The following is a 16,683-nucleotide window of genomic DNA, read 5'->3' as shown; positions in this document are numbered from 1 at the left end:
CCAGACTCTATTGGCCTTCGGTTTCTCGCCTTCTTTCGTGAGGATGATTGAGGCTAATTACAGTAGGCCCACATCCCGTGTGCTGATCAATGGCCATAGATCCGCGAGTTTTCGCCACTCCCGAGGGACGCGCCAGGGCTGCCCCCTCTCACCCCTTCTCTATGCTCTTAGCATTGAGCCATTGGCGTTGGCGGTGCGAGACAATGAGAGGATTCTAGGGCTTCCCTTTACGGGCGAGCAGCACAAAATCTCGCTCTTTGCGGACGATGTCTTACTGTCTATCAAAGAGCCGGCGCTGTCGCTGCCACATGTCCACTCTGTGCTCTCTGCCTACGAGGCGGTCGCGGGCTTCAAGGTTAATTTCGATAAATCCTACATCCTAAACCTGACCCTCTCGGCGGGGGAGGTGCAAATGACCAGGCAGCTCACTCCGCTAGCTTGGGCGACGGAATCCTTGCTCTACCTGGGCGTGCGGTTGACTTCCTCCGTGAATGCCCTGTTCCACGCTAATTTCCCTCCGATGCTTTCCTCGATGCGGACTGAGCTGGATCGTTGGAAGCCTAAATTCATCTCGTGGCTAGGCAGGATCCACGCCCTTAAAATGGTGCTCCTTCCCAAACTGTTGTATTTATTTCAGGCTTTGCCTATTCCGGTAGGACTAGACTACTTTCGCCGATTGAAGACCATGATGCTACGATATGTCTGGCAGGGAGGCCGAGCACGACTTCCATTCCACGTCCTGAGGCGCCCGCGCTTGGAAGGGGGGGTAGGCTTCCCAGACATGCATTTGTATTACAAAGCTGCCCAACTGAGGGTCATCGTGGAGTGGTCCCAACAGAAGTCGGAAAAGCATTGGCTCCACATGGATCGTAGCGTTGCGGGCCACTCCAACTGGGATCTGGCCTGGAAGCCTAAGGCAGACCGCCCCAAGAATGCCTACATTAGCACCCCCACGAGTACGGTGCTGAAGGTGTGGGACACGGTGAGCGGTGACGACCGTTGGACCACGTTCCCGTCCCCATTCACCCCGATTCACTTCAATCCGGCCTTTCCCCCAGCCCTAGAGGAGGGTCCCTTCGACGCTTGGAGGAAGGGGGGCTGTAGAGCCCTCACCCACCTGTTCCATGGCGCTGAACCCCTCACTTTCCACAACTGTATGAGGGACTACGATATCCTCCCGACAGAACGCTTTCGGCATCTCCAACTCCTACATTGGGCGACGTCGCCTGCCGTAGTAGACGCGGCCACCAGACCCTTGTCACAATTTGAGACCTTCCTTCTTCACACTTCTACCATGAGGGGTACAATTTCTTTCCTGTACAAATTGTTATTGGATTCTGCCGTGTCACCACGACCTCGATATCAAGACCATTGGGAATCCACACTGGGGAGGGACATCTCTGCCACCGAATGGCGGGCCCTATGGAGGGATGTGACAACGCACAATCACTCTACTGACCTCAGGGAAACACATATGAAACTCATCTTTGATTGGTACATGTACCCCGCCAAATTACACCGCATATTCCCGGCCACCTCGGATAGGTGCTGGCGGGGCTGTGGGATGCTGGGAGACTTTAAGCATATATGGTGGGATTGCCCCACCATTCAGCCGTTCTGGGCTGAGATTCTGTCCCACATTAGAGACATTTTGGGTTATCCGGTTCCGAATTCCATGGACTTTGTCCTATTGGGGCTTAGGGATCCACTGCTTGAACACCAGACCAGGGCGGATAAGCGTGTTATGTGGTTGTGTTTGGGTGCGGCCAAGGTGACTCTGGCGGCAGCGTGGAAGTCCCCATCTACCCCGGCTACTTCCTTGTGGCATGCTCGACTGTGGCGTCTGTTGAGCATGGAACGCCTCTCTGACATCTTCCTGGGGAACTTTAAGAATTTCATGTACAACTGGGGCTCACTTGTGCGATTTCTGTCCCGAGGTTTACCCTCGGCTGTATGCCTGTCAACGCTGCGGTCTCTCCATCTCTTCCAAATTTGATCTCCAGAAAGTCTGTATTGTTTGCTATGTTTGTTGGTCGCCGCCACTGGGGGGAGGGTGATGTTGGGGAGGGACGAGGGTGGGGGGTAGTTGGGGTGAGTGTCTCATGTTCTTCTTCCTTTCTGCTCTCTCGCGGCGACTAGCTATGCCTTGGGAGGGCCACTGGGCCGTGAGCGGAGTTTGGGCGGTCTTGTCGACTTGAGGGTGCCTATACTGGACTTGAGCTTTTTCATTGCCTGCGGACTATGGAACCATACCGCCCTTCCTCTTTGGATGAGCCCACCCCCCCCCCTTTTTTGCGCCCCCTGTGTGGGGTCTTGTGGCGGTATGTCGCCTACCTTTCTTCTTCCTTTCTGTTTCCCCTCTTACTGTCTACCCCCCCTTCTATTTTCAACTGATATATTGCAAAATAAAATTTAAAAAAAAAAAAAGAAATATCCAAGTGCAATGTACTAGCTTATTTTTATTAGCAAATATCCAACAGGCGAACATGAAAATATATTGGAAGCAAAAGAGCCAAAATGTGTCAGAGACTTTAAAGAGACTAAAATACATTTTATAAAAAAAAAACACCTTTCTTTTTATTTTACTCCATTATCCAATGTGGCAAATATGGGCATTTTATATACAATTAGCATGCATACTTTAATTTATTATCAGTCAGTCAGTCAAAATACTTTATTTCGGCTGTACAGCCATACAAGCAAAATAAAATATACATACATCAAGTGCAACTCAAAATTGAGAAGATTGCAAAGGGGCAAGTTAAAATTTAACATCAATGACCAGAATTAATTATGTACAACAGTAGATTACAACAATGACAGCCATGGCTCATGATAAATAGGTGCCCAATCCCGCAGATTTCGGAAGCACTTGCAGGGGGAACCCAGAGCACAATCTATTATACAATATATAAGAAGATTAAAAACATGACTGATGCTTCAATCCATGTTCTATTAAACTGCATGTTAAAAAGTAAATAAATTAGAAAGATAATGCTAAAACTTACATACTAAAAAGATAAGGGCATGATTATTATCATCTCGTTCACTACATTGTTGCATAGCAGCAAAGTGAATAATACACTAATACAAACAGGAACGTCATCTATTGACCAGCTCTATTCCCTTTAGTATTCCTCTGCGGGTACACCACATTGCAAATAGGAATTTTGAGGTTGTGACTACAAAAAGTGGTGAGGTTTCTGTAAAGATGAGGCGGAGGCAGGAGATTTATTCAAGAGAAGAGAGCCGTCCAGCATGAAGGAGAGACAGGGCAGCTGCAACTGCCAAACAGAGAACATTGGAGGAGAATGCACAGTACAAGAGGAACCCACAGGTGACATCATGAAGTTCCAACAAGTATTGCATAATACAGATCACCACACACCTCCCCCCTTTCCAAAAGAAAAACAAGAGGAAACAACAATGAATGATGAATTAAACATAGTCACGAAATCTGTTGGGTCTAACAGTCAACCTTGAGCTTTTCCTCAAACCATTGTCAATAGGAACATTGGGGGTAGGAACAGTTGCACGTGAAGCACGAGAAGGATCTCTGGCAACGCGAGAAGTGCTCCACCAATTACCATTAGACAATTTGACAGCATTTTTGCGAACTTCTACAACTTGTTGGGAATCAAGAAATTTGGAAAGACCTTTTTTAACAGTGACAGAATTTTTAATCTTGACCCAATCACCAGCATGAATACTGTGAAAAGACCTCTTGCGATGTTCCACGTCACAAGGCAGAGAGTTGGAAGATTTTTTGTTGGCACAATCCCATGCTACTTCCAAATCACAACCTTTGTGGAGACTCTTGACCATCCAAAAGGGAAGAGCTTGAGAAGAGGCTTTCCTTCCTCTCATCAATTCAAAAGGTGAAAAACCTGTAGCAACATGTGGAGAGATTCTATAAGACCATACAAGATCCTTTACAGCCTGGAAAATACAGCTATTGGAATTGAAGGCGGCCTGCACACATTCAACAATAACTCTATTGAACCTCTCGGTTTTGCCATTGCTCTGAGGGTGATACAAGGGAGTTCTGGTGTGTTTGATACAACAACTATTCAAGAAAACACTCATTTCCTTAGAGATAAATTGAACCCCATTGTCGGTGAGAATTTCTTCCGGACAACCCTCCCTCAGAAAAATTTTGGTCAGGCAATCAATAACGCTCTTTGAATTGGGAACATTGATAGGTTCAACCTCGACCCACCTAGAGAGGTGATCGACGAGGACCAAAAAGTACTTGGAAGTGTTGGGAAGAACATGAAATGGACCCAGAAAGTCCAGGCTGATTTTTTGCCAAGCTCTGCTGGGTGGGGGAACAACAGAATCACTAACACCTTCCAAGATAAGGACTTTATCGCTGGTGTTACAGCGTGTGCAAAGTTTGACAGCATCCACAATTTGATTGTCCATTCTAGGCCACCAGAAATTTGATCTGACATTTCTTTTAGTAATGGTGGCACCTAGATGCCCAGAATGAGCATCAGCAATAATCCTTTCCCGATAAACAGAGGGAGGGATAAATTTATTGCCCCTAACAATTTTACCACTTTCCAAGGAAAGTTCGGAATTGATTTTCCAATAAATCTGGACTTCAGGAGAAAGAGATTTTTCCTTGGGCCAACCTTTCTGAATGAAGGAGACAACATCCTTAAGTACAGCATCATTCTCGACAGCATTAACCCAATCATTCTCAGCAAAAGAAATGGAAATTTGTGAAATGTTGGCCACAAAACACTCTTCAATTTCTGTTTCCCACTCATTTTCGTTAGGTTCTGGTATGGGTAACCTGTAAAGACAGTCAGCGCGTTTGTTCTTGCCTCCAGGAATGTAGATAACTTTGAAGTTGAATTCTAACAGTTTGGTGGAGAGTCTAGCCAACCGTGCTGTGGTGCGCTTGACGTTTCTGCCGGATAGAATGTCGACGAGAGGTCGATGATCAGTTTGAAGGACAAATGGTCTGCCCCATAAGTAAGATTTAAACTTTTCAACACTCCAAGCACAGGCCAGGAGTTCCTTTTCGATAACAGAATATTTTCGCTCGACAGGGCGGAGAGTCCTGGAGGCAAACCCTACAGTAAATTCTTTACCGTAGGCCAATTGTGAGAGAACAGCTCCTAGGCCATATTCACAGGCGTCAACGGTGACAAAAGTTTCTCTGTTGCCATTGAAAGGTTGAAGAGCAGGAGCTTTGGTGATGTGTTCTTTGATAAGCTGGAAACCTTTCTCACACTCATCAGACCAGCTGAAGGTGGCGCCTTTTTTGAGTAGAAGTCTAAAACATTCAGTGGTCTTGGCGTAGTCTCTCATGAATTTGGAGTAGAACTCACAGAGACCGAGGAAGGACAGAAGCTGTTCCTTGTTAGAAGGAGCAGGGGCCTCAATGATACTCTTGACTAGACCTGGCCTGGGCTTAATACCACATTCAGAAATGGTATGACCAAGGTATTCTACTTCTCTAGTTTTGAATACACATTTACTCTTTTGTAGGGTTACACCTCTTTTTTCCAAAATGTTGAAAACTTGGTCAATGACTAAATTATGTTCGTGTTCAGTTTGAGTGAAGATAAGGATGTCATCCTGGAAGACGACAACATTAGAGAGTTCCTCAAACATTTCAGACATAATACGCTGAAAAACAGCGGCGGCAGACGCCAACCCAAAGGGAAGACGACAAAATTGAAAAACTCCATCAGGAGTTACAAAAGCAGTGAGATGACGAGAGAGTGGATGTAACTCAATCTGGTGGTAGGCTGCCTTTAAATCAAGTTTAGAAAACCAAGTGGATGAGCCCACTTTAGCTATCAAATCCTCAATGCGAGGGAGGGGAAAGCCATCGACCCAGATAGCTTCATTGAGACTGCGTAAGTCCACACACATCCTGAGATCGCCAGACCTTTTTCTGGCAAGAACAATGGGAGAAAGCCATAATGTGGATTCTACCTTTTCAATGATTTCTTGCTCGCATAATGACTTGAGGTGTTTGGACAAATCTTCTCTAATACTAAGGGGAACGTTCCTAAGCTTGTGTTTGATTGGGGAAACACCATCTTTGACCTTGATAAAGTGTTGAAAATTGGTAATCTTGCCCAAACGATCTTCAAATTTTTTTTTATATTTGTGCTCCCAGAATTCACTATTAAAGATGTTGCAAACAGGGATAGAAGATGCAGGAGAGGAGAGATTGCATCCTTCAATGAATACAGGGTTGGGTAAACCAGGTTTAATGGTAACACCAAATTCTGCCTGATGTATGAGTCCTAGAACATTGATACCACGTTTGGCAACATAGACCTTCCCCTTGATGGATTTGCTAAAGATGGAGATTTCGGCCAAGAAATAACCTAGAAGGTTGATTCTGCTTCCTTCAAAAGCCACAGAAAGGACATCAGGAGGAAGTAGACATTTATTTTGCCAAAGGTGAGAATATTTCTCATAGGAAACGATAGTGATGCGAGCACCGGTGTCTACCAGTAGTAGGATATGGTGATTGTCAATAGTGGCATCAACTTCAGGATCAGGGACAAGAAAAGTACGGCTAATAGTGTCATTGTCTTTCACTACAACAATATATTCCTGATTGGTCACATCACATTCAGAATGTTCAGTTGAAAGCTCAAGGGGATTTGAGTCTTGAAAGGAATCATTTTCACACATGACACTACGTACATTACCCCTTCTACCTCTCATGCATACTCTTGAAAAATGACCATTTTTCCCACATTGAGTGCATTGTTGATTGGCAGCAGGACAATTTTTAAAATTGGAAGCATGGTAAGAAGAGCCACATCTATAACAGAAAGTACTTTGGCTGAATTGTCTATTAGGCATGAAAGGTCTTCTAAAACTGGTGTTTCCCATTCTTTTGAAATAGCCACGAGAGTCACGAGAAATGGAAATGGGAGATTTGGTCGGAAAAGGTACCTTAGTGGAAACAGCACCAGAGATGGAAGTATTAGAAAGAGAAACCTCTAATTGTTTTGAATCTTCTAAGGATGTTTCAATACTTTTGGCTATATCAATAGCCTTGTCAAGAGAAGGATCTTTGCAGGATAAAAGTTTCCCTTGGATTTGTTTGCAAGAGCACCGAGCAACAAGCTGGTCTCTGATAAGTTGAGAGGTGAAATTGTCAAATTCACATTTAGACGCAAGTATTTTTAAGGCAGTAACAAAGGTATTAATGCTTTCTTCGGGTTTTTGAGCTCTAGTAAAGAATTTATAACGGTGTACAACCATATTCTTGGTTTTAACAAAATACTTGTCTAATTTAGCTATAGCTATTTCAAATTCGTCGGGAGTTTCGCCAGTAGGTGGAACATAGACTGGTAAATGGTCAAAAACATTTTGCCCTTCTACACCAAGATGATAATACATTAAACCTTTTTTTTCTTTCTGCACGGTATCTAAGACCATCAATTGCTCCTCGGTAGGCCATAAAGGATCTCAACCAAAGTTTCCATTCAAGAGGAGGGTCTCCAGGAGTCTGAAGAAAAGGAGCAGGAGGAGATACATTTTGCATTGTGAGATCTTCAATTTTCTTTTAGGTACAAGAAAAAAAAAATTGTTGTAAATATGGCAGATTGGATGTGTTGTTCTTTTGTTGGGAGAAAATGCGTGCAGATCAGCATGTCGAAAGAAACAAAAGTTGTGCACGTCAACGTGTAGAGAAACTGCGTGCAGTAGCTGTGCACGTCAGCGTGTAGAAAAGAATGCGTGCAGCAGCTGTGCACATCAGCGTGTAGAGAAAAATGCGTGCAGCAGCTGTGCACGTCAGCGTGTAGAAACTGGATACTCCGGCGTGTTAATGAGGAAAATCAGGCTGAACTATGGCTGTGCGCATCAGCGTGAGATTTGTTTCCTTGTCGAATTGATAAATAGTGTGCTTAAACCATGCACATCAGCGTGTAAAGTGTTTAAAGCTGTGCGCATCAGCGTAGAGAACTATTTAAAGCTGTGCGCGTCAGCGTGCGTTGGCTGTGTGGACTGAAAGCGAATGAATCTGATGAAGTATTTGAAACTGTGCTCATCAGTGTAGAGAGAAATTCAGAGCTGTGCGCATCGGCATGCGTTGGCTGTACAAGTAAACTGTGTGGATTGAAGTCGACAGCTGACAAAGTCAAGATAAAGCGGACAGGAATGAGATGGACGCGAAGGCTTTATGACGTAGATGACGTGGTGACAAGCATAAACAGAACGCGTCTTGCTGGTTGCTGAGGAAACATGTGCTGGCGCTGGGCGTCTAGTTGGTTGCTGAGGAAACGCGTGCTGGCGCTGGGCGTCTTGCTGGTTGTTAAGGAGACAAGAAACGTGATGACGCTGAATGGAGAGATTCCACTACGTCATCATTCTGTAGCGGAGCTCGAAGGTGGCGGAGCAAGCAGCGGAGAAATATGCAGCGTCGATGAGGAGCAGCGAAGACACGGACAGCACTCGGTAGGACTTGACTTTAGACGGTGAAAGCACAGGGAGCGCAGGTAAGACGTAGCGCTAGTAGAAAGAAGAGTAAATAGCGCGAAGCAGAGTAACAGTTAACAAAGCGCTAGAGGGTGTGCTGCTTGATTGATTGATGCGCAAAACGAGGCAAATAGTAGAAAAAGAGTCTGTTGGCTGCGACGGCTCTCTGAAGTGAAACGTGGGGGAAATGTTTGAGAAAAAAAAAAAAAAAAGAGTACTCACAAGAAAGTAGATCGTAGGTATGGAAAATGTTCAAGAGTCCAAACCGTTTTCCTGGGAGTTAGTTAGTGAGTAGATCCGACAGCTGAGGAACAGCTGACCATCCTCAGTCGCCAATGTAAAGATGAGGCGGAGGCAGGAACTGCTGTTTGGAGATTTATTCAAGAGAAGAGAGCCGTCCAGCATGAAGGAGAGACAGGGCAGCTGCAACTGCCAAACAGAGAACATTGGAGGAGAATGCACAGTACAAGAGGAACCCACAGGTGACATCATGAAGTTCCAACAAATATTGCATAATACAGATCACCACAGTTTCATATTTAATTAGCCTAAAAACCTCCTGGAAATTTCTTAGCCATAGGTTTCTACACAGCTGCTAACCCCACTTCGATCTAGTCCTATGGTAAGCGGGACAGAAAAGTATTACATGCAATTCTGTCTCCTCCGCTACAGCACAACCAGGGCAAAGAGATTGAGCTGAACCCTTCCATTTATTTGTAAATGCGCCTAATGGGAGGGTTCCAAATCTAAATTGAATAAATAGTTTTTTTGCCAAAAAAGGTTGGATATTGTCCAAGGTCTTTTCCAATTTGTACTGCTGCTTGACATCAAGAAACCTTGATGTCAAGGAGCATGAGTTCGTACTCCTAACTAAGTGGGAAAGTTTGAATTCCTTCATCGCTGTGACTAAGGCTTTTTTCGGGGTACTAGGACAGAAGTCCTCTGGGTTCAGCCATAAAGTACCATAACCCTGAGAAAAGCACAGACACCTGACATAGGATAACCAAGGTAAATTTGTAGCCCCCAATTTGCACATTACATCCCTCAATTCCTCCCTATAGTTAATTATCTCTGGCGTACTCCTTATACGGCGCCAGAGGAGGAGAGAGCAAGAGGCAATAGCATCAGAAATGGGGCCGATGTCAAGGTCCATCCTAAGCGGAGTTAGGGGCGTGCTCTTCGGCAGCCCTAGCAACTGTCTGAGAAAGGTATTCTCCGTTACTTGTAGTGAGTGAGATGAACAGTGTCCCCAGAGTTCAGCACCATAGAGAGATGATCCCCTTGCTTGTATTTTGTAAACTTCAGCCGGTGGGCCTATAACATTTTGGGATCACTTTTTAAACACTTTAAGGATGCCTCCCAAAGACTGGGTTAACTTCAGGTTAGCCTTCGTTATCTGGGATCTCCAATCCATTTTATTGTTCAGTGAGATACCTAGATAATCGAAGGTAGAGACTCTCTCTAACGGTCTTCCATCCATTTGGGGATTTGGGCAATTAATTGTTTTTTGCGTGGAAGACCATATATTCGGTTTTCTTGATGTTAATCTCCAAATTCCTTTTCCTGCAAAATGAGCTAAACTCATCCAAGACAAGCTATTATATATTCCTTGCAAAATTGAGGACAAAACTATAAGTTCCAAAATACAATGCCCTGTTGGCTAAAACACCAGGACTAGCTGAAGATGTTGCACGTAACATGTGGCCACTAGACAGCCTTGAACATATTTAACAATGTAACCATTGCATATATTGAACATATTTAACACTGTAACCATTGCATATATAGTAGGCAAACCCTTTCAAAAGCGCACACAAATATATGTGATTGCAACATGTTGTTAGAAGTAATACTAAAAGGGCCAACGGTGACCTTTCATCAGACATGATGGGGTGAGGTGGAAAGATTTATTTGGGGCTCTGGTTTTGGGAGTGTCTCAGTTTGAAGACACTAGTATGAGACACATCCATTGGGAAGGTGGCAGTCCATGCAGTGTTTTTCAGCATCTTTTACTACTTTTAGGCATTCTGTTAAGCAGATTTTCAAATACAATATTTGTATAAAAAGGAGTCTTAACTTGTTCTTCTGATTCTGATTCTGGACAAACACTTGAAAGGTAAGCAGCGTCAGCCATGGCATGCCCCTTGTGATTCCTGGCCCTGCCTTTGCGACCCCCAGCGTCAGCTGTGGCAAAACCAGTGCCAGGAACAGAAGCAGCTCGTCCTTATTTTTTTGTCAATTTAATGTTATGCCAATAGTGAATAATATTACATTATCCGCTATTAGTTTAATAAAAAATGGAGTACAAATAGCTGAAATATGACGTTCCGTGGCAGCTGAGGTAAGAAAAAAAATGCTTTGAAATGTATGTATGGTTTGTGCTTGCTTGTAGTTTTTCGTGTGTTTATGTAACAGAAAGTGTGTGTATGTGTAGCCAGTGTGTGTGCATGTGTATGTATAAGCGTGTGCATGTGTGAGTGAAAGTGAAGGTCAAAGGGCATGTGAAGTCACTTCCGCGGCGCTACCCCTGGTATTTTGGTGAATTGACGTCCATGGTGTCTGCCTGGCCCAGCCCCAGCTCCAGACCTTTAGCACACATAAGGCTGTGTATTCCTGGGCAGCCGCCAAAAGGACGAACACAGTGTAGCCTGGCCACACCCCTGTATCAGCTCTTTACAGGACATACCTTGTACTCCTGGGGGCCTCTCTAATGGGAAGCACATCTGGCCTGTCCCACCCTTGCCCCAGCGCTGGAGTCCACATACCTGGTACTCCTCGGCAGCCACTCGAATGGGGAATCCCGTTTAGCCTAGCTAATCCCTGACCACCTCTATAGCAGACATACCTTGTACTCCTGGGCAGCCTCTCGAATAGGGACCACTGAGTGAGGCTTGTGGTCAGGTGAAATGCTGCAGACCACACAGATGGGCTCCTGGTCATCTTCACAGAATAGTTTCAGTTTCTTTACGTGTTTTAGGCACAGATTCCCCTCTTCAGTGATCGCACTTGGTATGTGAATCTGTTTCAAAGTTTCCACCATGTTCGCCAGATGCCTGTTGGGACGGAGGGTTTTGTCCTGTGATATTTTCCTGCACTGAGGGCAGCAGAAGTCTTTCATCATCCCCTTCTTGCACCGAGTGATACAGGACTGACAGAAGGTGTGTCCACACTTCACAGACATGGGGTCTGTGAAATATTCCAGACAGATGGAGCAGGTGGCCTCCTCCTTCAGGCTCCGGAGATGGTTTGCTGCAGCCATGTTCCTGCTGAAGTGAAAGAGGTGAAGTTATGTTTCGTCTCTCGCAGCCTTAGAAGTGGGAGTGTCTCTCGCTCTCCTTCCTTATACACACACACACGTTTGTATTTGCTCTGCACTTCCACAAATCTAACCTGGAAATGTCTGCAGCAGGTGTCCTGTCTGAGCTGGGGCTGTGTGTATGGAGGACCGCAGTTTTAAATGTGTATGATTAACACATTTTTTTTTTGTAAACACAATTTTTATTGGCAGTTTTATCCAAAGGGAATATTATGTAGTACAATACATCAATTCTTGTCAATTCCAGAACGCTTCACAGTCAATGGTACTCATGCCTTTTTATGAACGAAACCCCCTACGCCCTCCCCCCTTCAGCCCTCCCCACCCCTGCCAGTGCACCTCTGATCAACCTAGACACGTACAATAACCATGGGTACCCACTTTCCAGCAGTGTGTCTCGTCATGATTAACACATTTATTAGAAAAGTATGATTTACATTGTTAAACAACCTGTGCGCACTTATCATACCATTTATTGAAGGTGACAGCATTTCGCCATTATGAGCAGCATTCGAGTTAGGTTAGGCATATTTCAATATCATTTTAAATGTCATATTTCACAAGATTAAGACTAAGAGGTCTTCACGTTTCATTCAATTTGAATGATTTGCATATTAAATGTTTTTCCACGATAGATGCTGCTTGTCCCCCCACCACCCTGCCTTTTCCTAGCTAGTGAATAGTTTATTGTTATGTATTAGACAACTGATAGTGAGGTTCTCATTGAAAGAAGACAATGGTGCCAGAATGGGAGAGCGACTCGTGGGAAGAGCTGACTGTACCCGACAGTCAGTCCAGAGTAACAATTCAAGGACATAGCCATGCATGGATCTCTGAGAAAGAAGGGAGTTTATCTGCTCCCAGAGTCTGAAGTAATATGATTGGTTCACAACAGTGAGTATAAGCTGTAATGTAACTAGAGTTTTGTTGAAGAATAATAGTGTATGTTTCTTAGACTAGGTACGGAGCTTGCTGTCTTCGAACTGAGAAGATCCTTCTCACCTCTGTTGATCTCCTCTGCCCAAGTGCAAAGGCTTTATGCCTATGTGTTCATATTCTTTTGTCCAAGACCTTAATTTGGTTTTCTGAAGATGACTCCTTATTTTAGTTGCCTAACGAAATGCCATTTCCCGACCTATACTTGCTTAATTTAGATTAGATGTTTCCTTCATAGAACAAACTTTTTGGGGTCTTTGTGTTCTTTGTGTAGTTGTGTTGCTTTTCTATTTTTTACCTATCCTGAAATATAGGCTCTGAGCCATTTAATCTTGTAATAACCATGTCAAATTCTAAACACTTACTAGCACATGCATCAACAATGCCATTTGCAATTCCTTATTAGCGAAAAATAAGGATTCGCTAATAAGGAATAGCAAAAGGCTATTGGCCAGATGCAGCAAAGGGTTTTGCCCATTCTGTGTCTATGGGAAAATTTGTTCATGCACATGGCCCTATGCACTTAGAAATTGCTTAAAAAATAGCGATTTCTAAACATTCCTTAATTGCAACTCGTAAATTGCGAGTCGCAATTGAGGAATACCTCCCCATTCATTCCTGAGGCCCGTAGGAATGAATGGGAAGACATTCTCAATTTGCGATTCTCAATTAGAGAATCGCAAATTGAGAATGCAATTTCAAGGGTACCAGGGTGTCAAAAGGACACCCTGTTGCACCCCTGAAATCTGCATACGAGTACATTTTGCACACACAAGTTTAACTTCATGGTAATTTTCATGCCCTATTAGCGAAATCGCTAGTTTATTTACTTCAATATATTGCATTTAGGGAATCTCAATTTGCGATTCCTTAAATGCAATGGCAATTTAAGTAATCGCAATTTAGAGATTACTTAAATTGTGATTTTTGCATTTGGGATGATGCATCCCAAATGCAAAAATACCGGTCGCAAAGGGGCAGATTCTGAGAATCTGCCCGTTTGCGACCAGTTTTTGCTTTGATGCATGTGGGCCTAAGTGAATTAATGAGCCTAATTTAACAAAAGTTGTTAATACACCTTTTAACCCCTTGCTTGCGTCGGACAGCCCCCGGCCGTCTGACGCCTCGTGGTCGTGTGCCTTGTACGTCCGGGAGCCGTCTGATCTGCGCACCGCGGCAAAATTCCGGCCGCACCCTAGGGGTTAAACCTACTACAATTCTCTGTGTTATTTCCAGTGGAGCGATTAAAAAAGAAAGAGAGTACCCTTATGGTCACACCCACAGGAACAGGGTAATAATGCAAAAAAGGAATAGAGTGTTCCCTGGGTTTTTGCTTCAAATGGGGAACCACGTCATTCACTCATCTCACTATGTTGTCACTCAGCCTATTCATCAAATCTGTGCTATAGTAGAACCACAAAGACATAAATTATGTGTACAAACACTTCAGAAACTTTATTATAAAAAAAATTTTTGTGTTAAAAAAATTATTCAATACATTATAAGACATGGATTCATCACAAATAGGTTAAGAACAAAAGGTTAAAAACAAAATCCGTCTATTTCAGTGATGCCTAGATTTCGGTGTTTTTTTTGGTCAAATTCATAGGCAAAAAGATACACAGATCAACACATTTTCCAAGACATCAATTGCAATAAAAATGATAATAAAATATACACAATTAATACATCCCCAACGGGGTAGTCGACGCGTTTCGGTGGTTATGGCAATACGCCCCACCTTCCTCAGGACAATTCTGATGTACACATATATCTCTTGAAATATCCCTTTCTGTTCAGGACATCTATGGGAAGTAAAGCTTCTTTGGCGGCTTATTGAAGTCTCGCTCTTTTATTCTTTAGGCAAGGTACTTAATTTTGCTCCCGGTATATATCCTTTTTCATTGCTGGCAGTTACGTTCAATTCTGCCCTTAGTTAGGGTAATCAGACGTTTACATCGGTGTAGTCTTCTATTCAGTTGTCTCAATGAGTTTGAATTTATTTATTCTATTTTTTCTTGAGTTCTTTCAGGAATTGGTTTTCTCAGTTAACCGTTTTTTGTTTTAAAATGTTGCTGATTCCAACTCTTTTAGTGTCAGGTCTGAGATCCTAATGTGGATAAACCCACGATGTTTCTGCTTCAAGTTGGACTTCCTTCTATTGTCCTTCTTGCAGGGGCTCGTGTTGCTGGTTATCTCACGCCTCCACCGATGTGAATCCAAATCTTAATTACCGGAAGTTAAAAACATTTTTATAATAAAGTTTCTGAAGTGTTTGTACACATAATTTATGTCTTTGTGGTTCTACTATTTCCAGTGGAGCCCCATTGGTCTTCACTGTTATGGAAATGTATGTAAATGATTGCTCCTAGGTCTCTCCCCAAGTCGATGAAAAAAGGTCCATAAAATGGTCCATACAACCAGTAGCGGGGTTCGTATAATGATTACACCCGACGTTTGAGATTTAAGAATCACCGCTCCATCTTGGAGCCCAGCAAGCAGTGTATAGGTTAGCACTTTTCTTTGTGCAAATACTGGGACTATAAAGTGATGTCGGATGGACTGAGTTTCACAATAAAGCCCAGTCAACAAGTCCATTAATTCAATAAATGTGAAGCACTTTAGGTTCCACAAGAAAGACGGAGAGTATTTCAATTTCAAACCATAAACACTTATTAAAGGTTTGTGGTTTACAGAAGGCAAAAATCAGATTAGCATTAGCTAATAGTCAAAATGTGTATACTTTGATTAATATATAATTCAAATGAGGTCAAAAACATAAATCAGAGGACCAACTAGATGGTCTCAAAAGGAAAGGGCTAAGGAAAGTCATCTCTCTCTTTCACGCTCTCTCTGAGAGAGTACTCTAAATCTACTTTGCTCTATTCTCACCATCTGAACTGAAAATACACAATCTCCAACATTTTCAACGCCTACCAGCATTTCCCATAGACTGTCCAATCAGGTTCATGCGAGATGATACAGTTATTTGCTCATTATGTTCTCAAGGTATTCACAATACAAGCTTCTCACCGAGTACCTGAAACAACACTATCTGTAACAGGTGAAGATAGATGTGCCATGCTATACCCTGCATGTGTCTTCTTGAATGTGCTCTTCAATGAAAACCTTCCATAATTATCACAAAGAAATAGTTTCTTTACATGGGAAAGAAGGACAAAGAAAATTGCTTTTGGTAATTAGAACTTCAGCTCCTCTAGACATACATTGTTTACTTGTCAGAAAGCAAGATGGCAAACATGTTAGCTATTTTAAAATTCTGGCCTACATTAGTTAGGGTCAATCTAAACATGAATGAACATGGTTTCTCCCTACAATCAGTGTTTGTGTGTTTTCTATTAATACAGAACATTTAATATAGAACGTTTCCAATCCCTCCCTCTGGGGTTTCTGGGAATCATCACAAATCAAATGTTATCCTCCCATTACATAGAAGTTGTTGATTTTCTTAGTCCACAGCTGGATTTTTCCAACCCTTTGAGTTCACAATGTACTTTGTCTTGGATGTCGCCCCCATCTCAAATTCTTCCTCTTCCTTCCTCTCGATGCTGACAGCTGCTTTTCTTCCTTGCAATTTGACGCACCCATCTTTGAAATCAGTTGATACCGCTTAGAAAATGAAAAATGCATATTATACAAATAAAAAGAATTAGTATTGGGAATAATACAGTTTTAAGGATTCTTCCTCCAATACTACTAAACCACTCGCCAATATTTGAAAATCCTTTACTTATTGCTTCCAAAGCACCTGTCTCCTATAAAAAGTTCACCTCACAAGATATATCTGTCATATTAGTTACAAACTTCTTAATATGGTTACATGTGACACACTCCGCCCTAATAAGATGTCTAAACTATGCTTGTTTTGCAATGCCATCGCTCTTATGGCCACAAGCATATATTTATTGTGGTTAAAGCACCAGTCGTGTTAGTAGCCAAACAAA

The 16,683-nt window shown here is 43.1% G+C and overlaps 1 protein-coding gene across 4 annotated transcripts in view; it reads right to left on the bottom strand.

The window, feature by feature from the left end:
• The window catches only part of LOC147717648 (E3 ubiquitin-protein ligase TRIM39-like), a 356,587-nt gene that overhangs the window by 144,436 nt on the left and 195,468 nt on the right, over nucleotides 1-16,683 (bottom strand). For 3 of the 4 annotated variants that reach the window (XM_086920540.1, XM_086920542.1, XM_086920541.1), the window contains exon 1: nucleotides 11,312-11,725. The exons of the other annotated variant lie outside the window; for it this stretch is intronic. In XM_086920540.1, the coding sequence (XP_086776666.1) occupies nucleotides 11,312-11,725 (414 nt within the window). Of the gene's footprint in view, nucleotides 1-11,311; nucleotides 11,726-16,683 lie in introns of those variants that run through there. 4 annotated transcript variants of the gene reach the window in all.

The sequence above is a fragment of the Lissotriton vulgaris genome, chromosome 5 (assembly GCF_964263255.1).
Source record: "Lissotriton vulgaris chromosome 5, aLisVul1.2, whole genome shotgun sequence".
Taxonomy (NCBI): domain Eukaryota; kingdom Metazoa; phylum Chordata; class Amphibia; order Caudata; family Salamandridae; genus Lissotriton; species Lissotriton vulgaris.
This window is presented reverse-complemented; position numbering and strand designations above follow the sequence as displayed.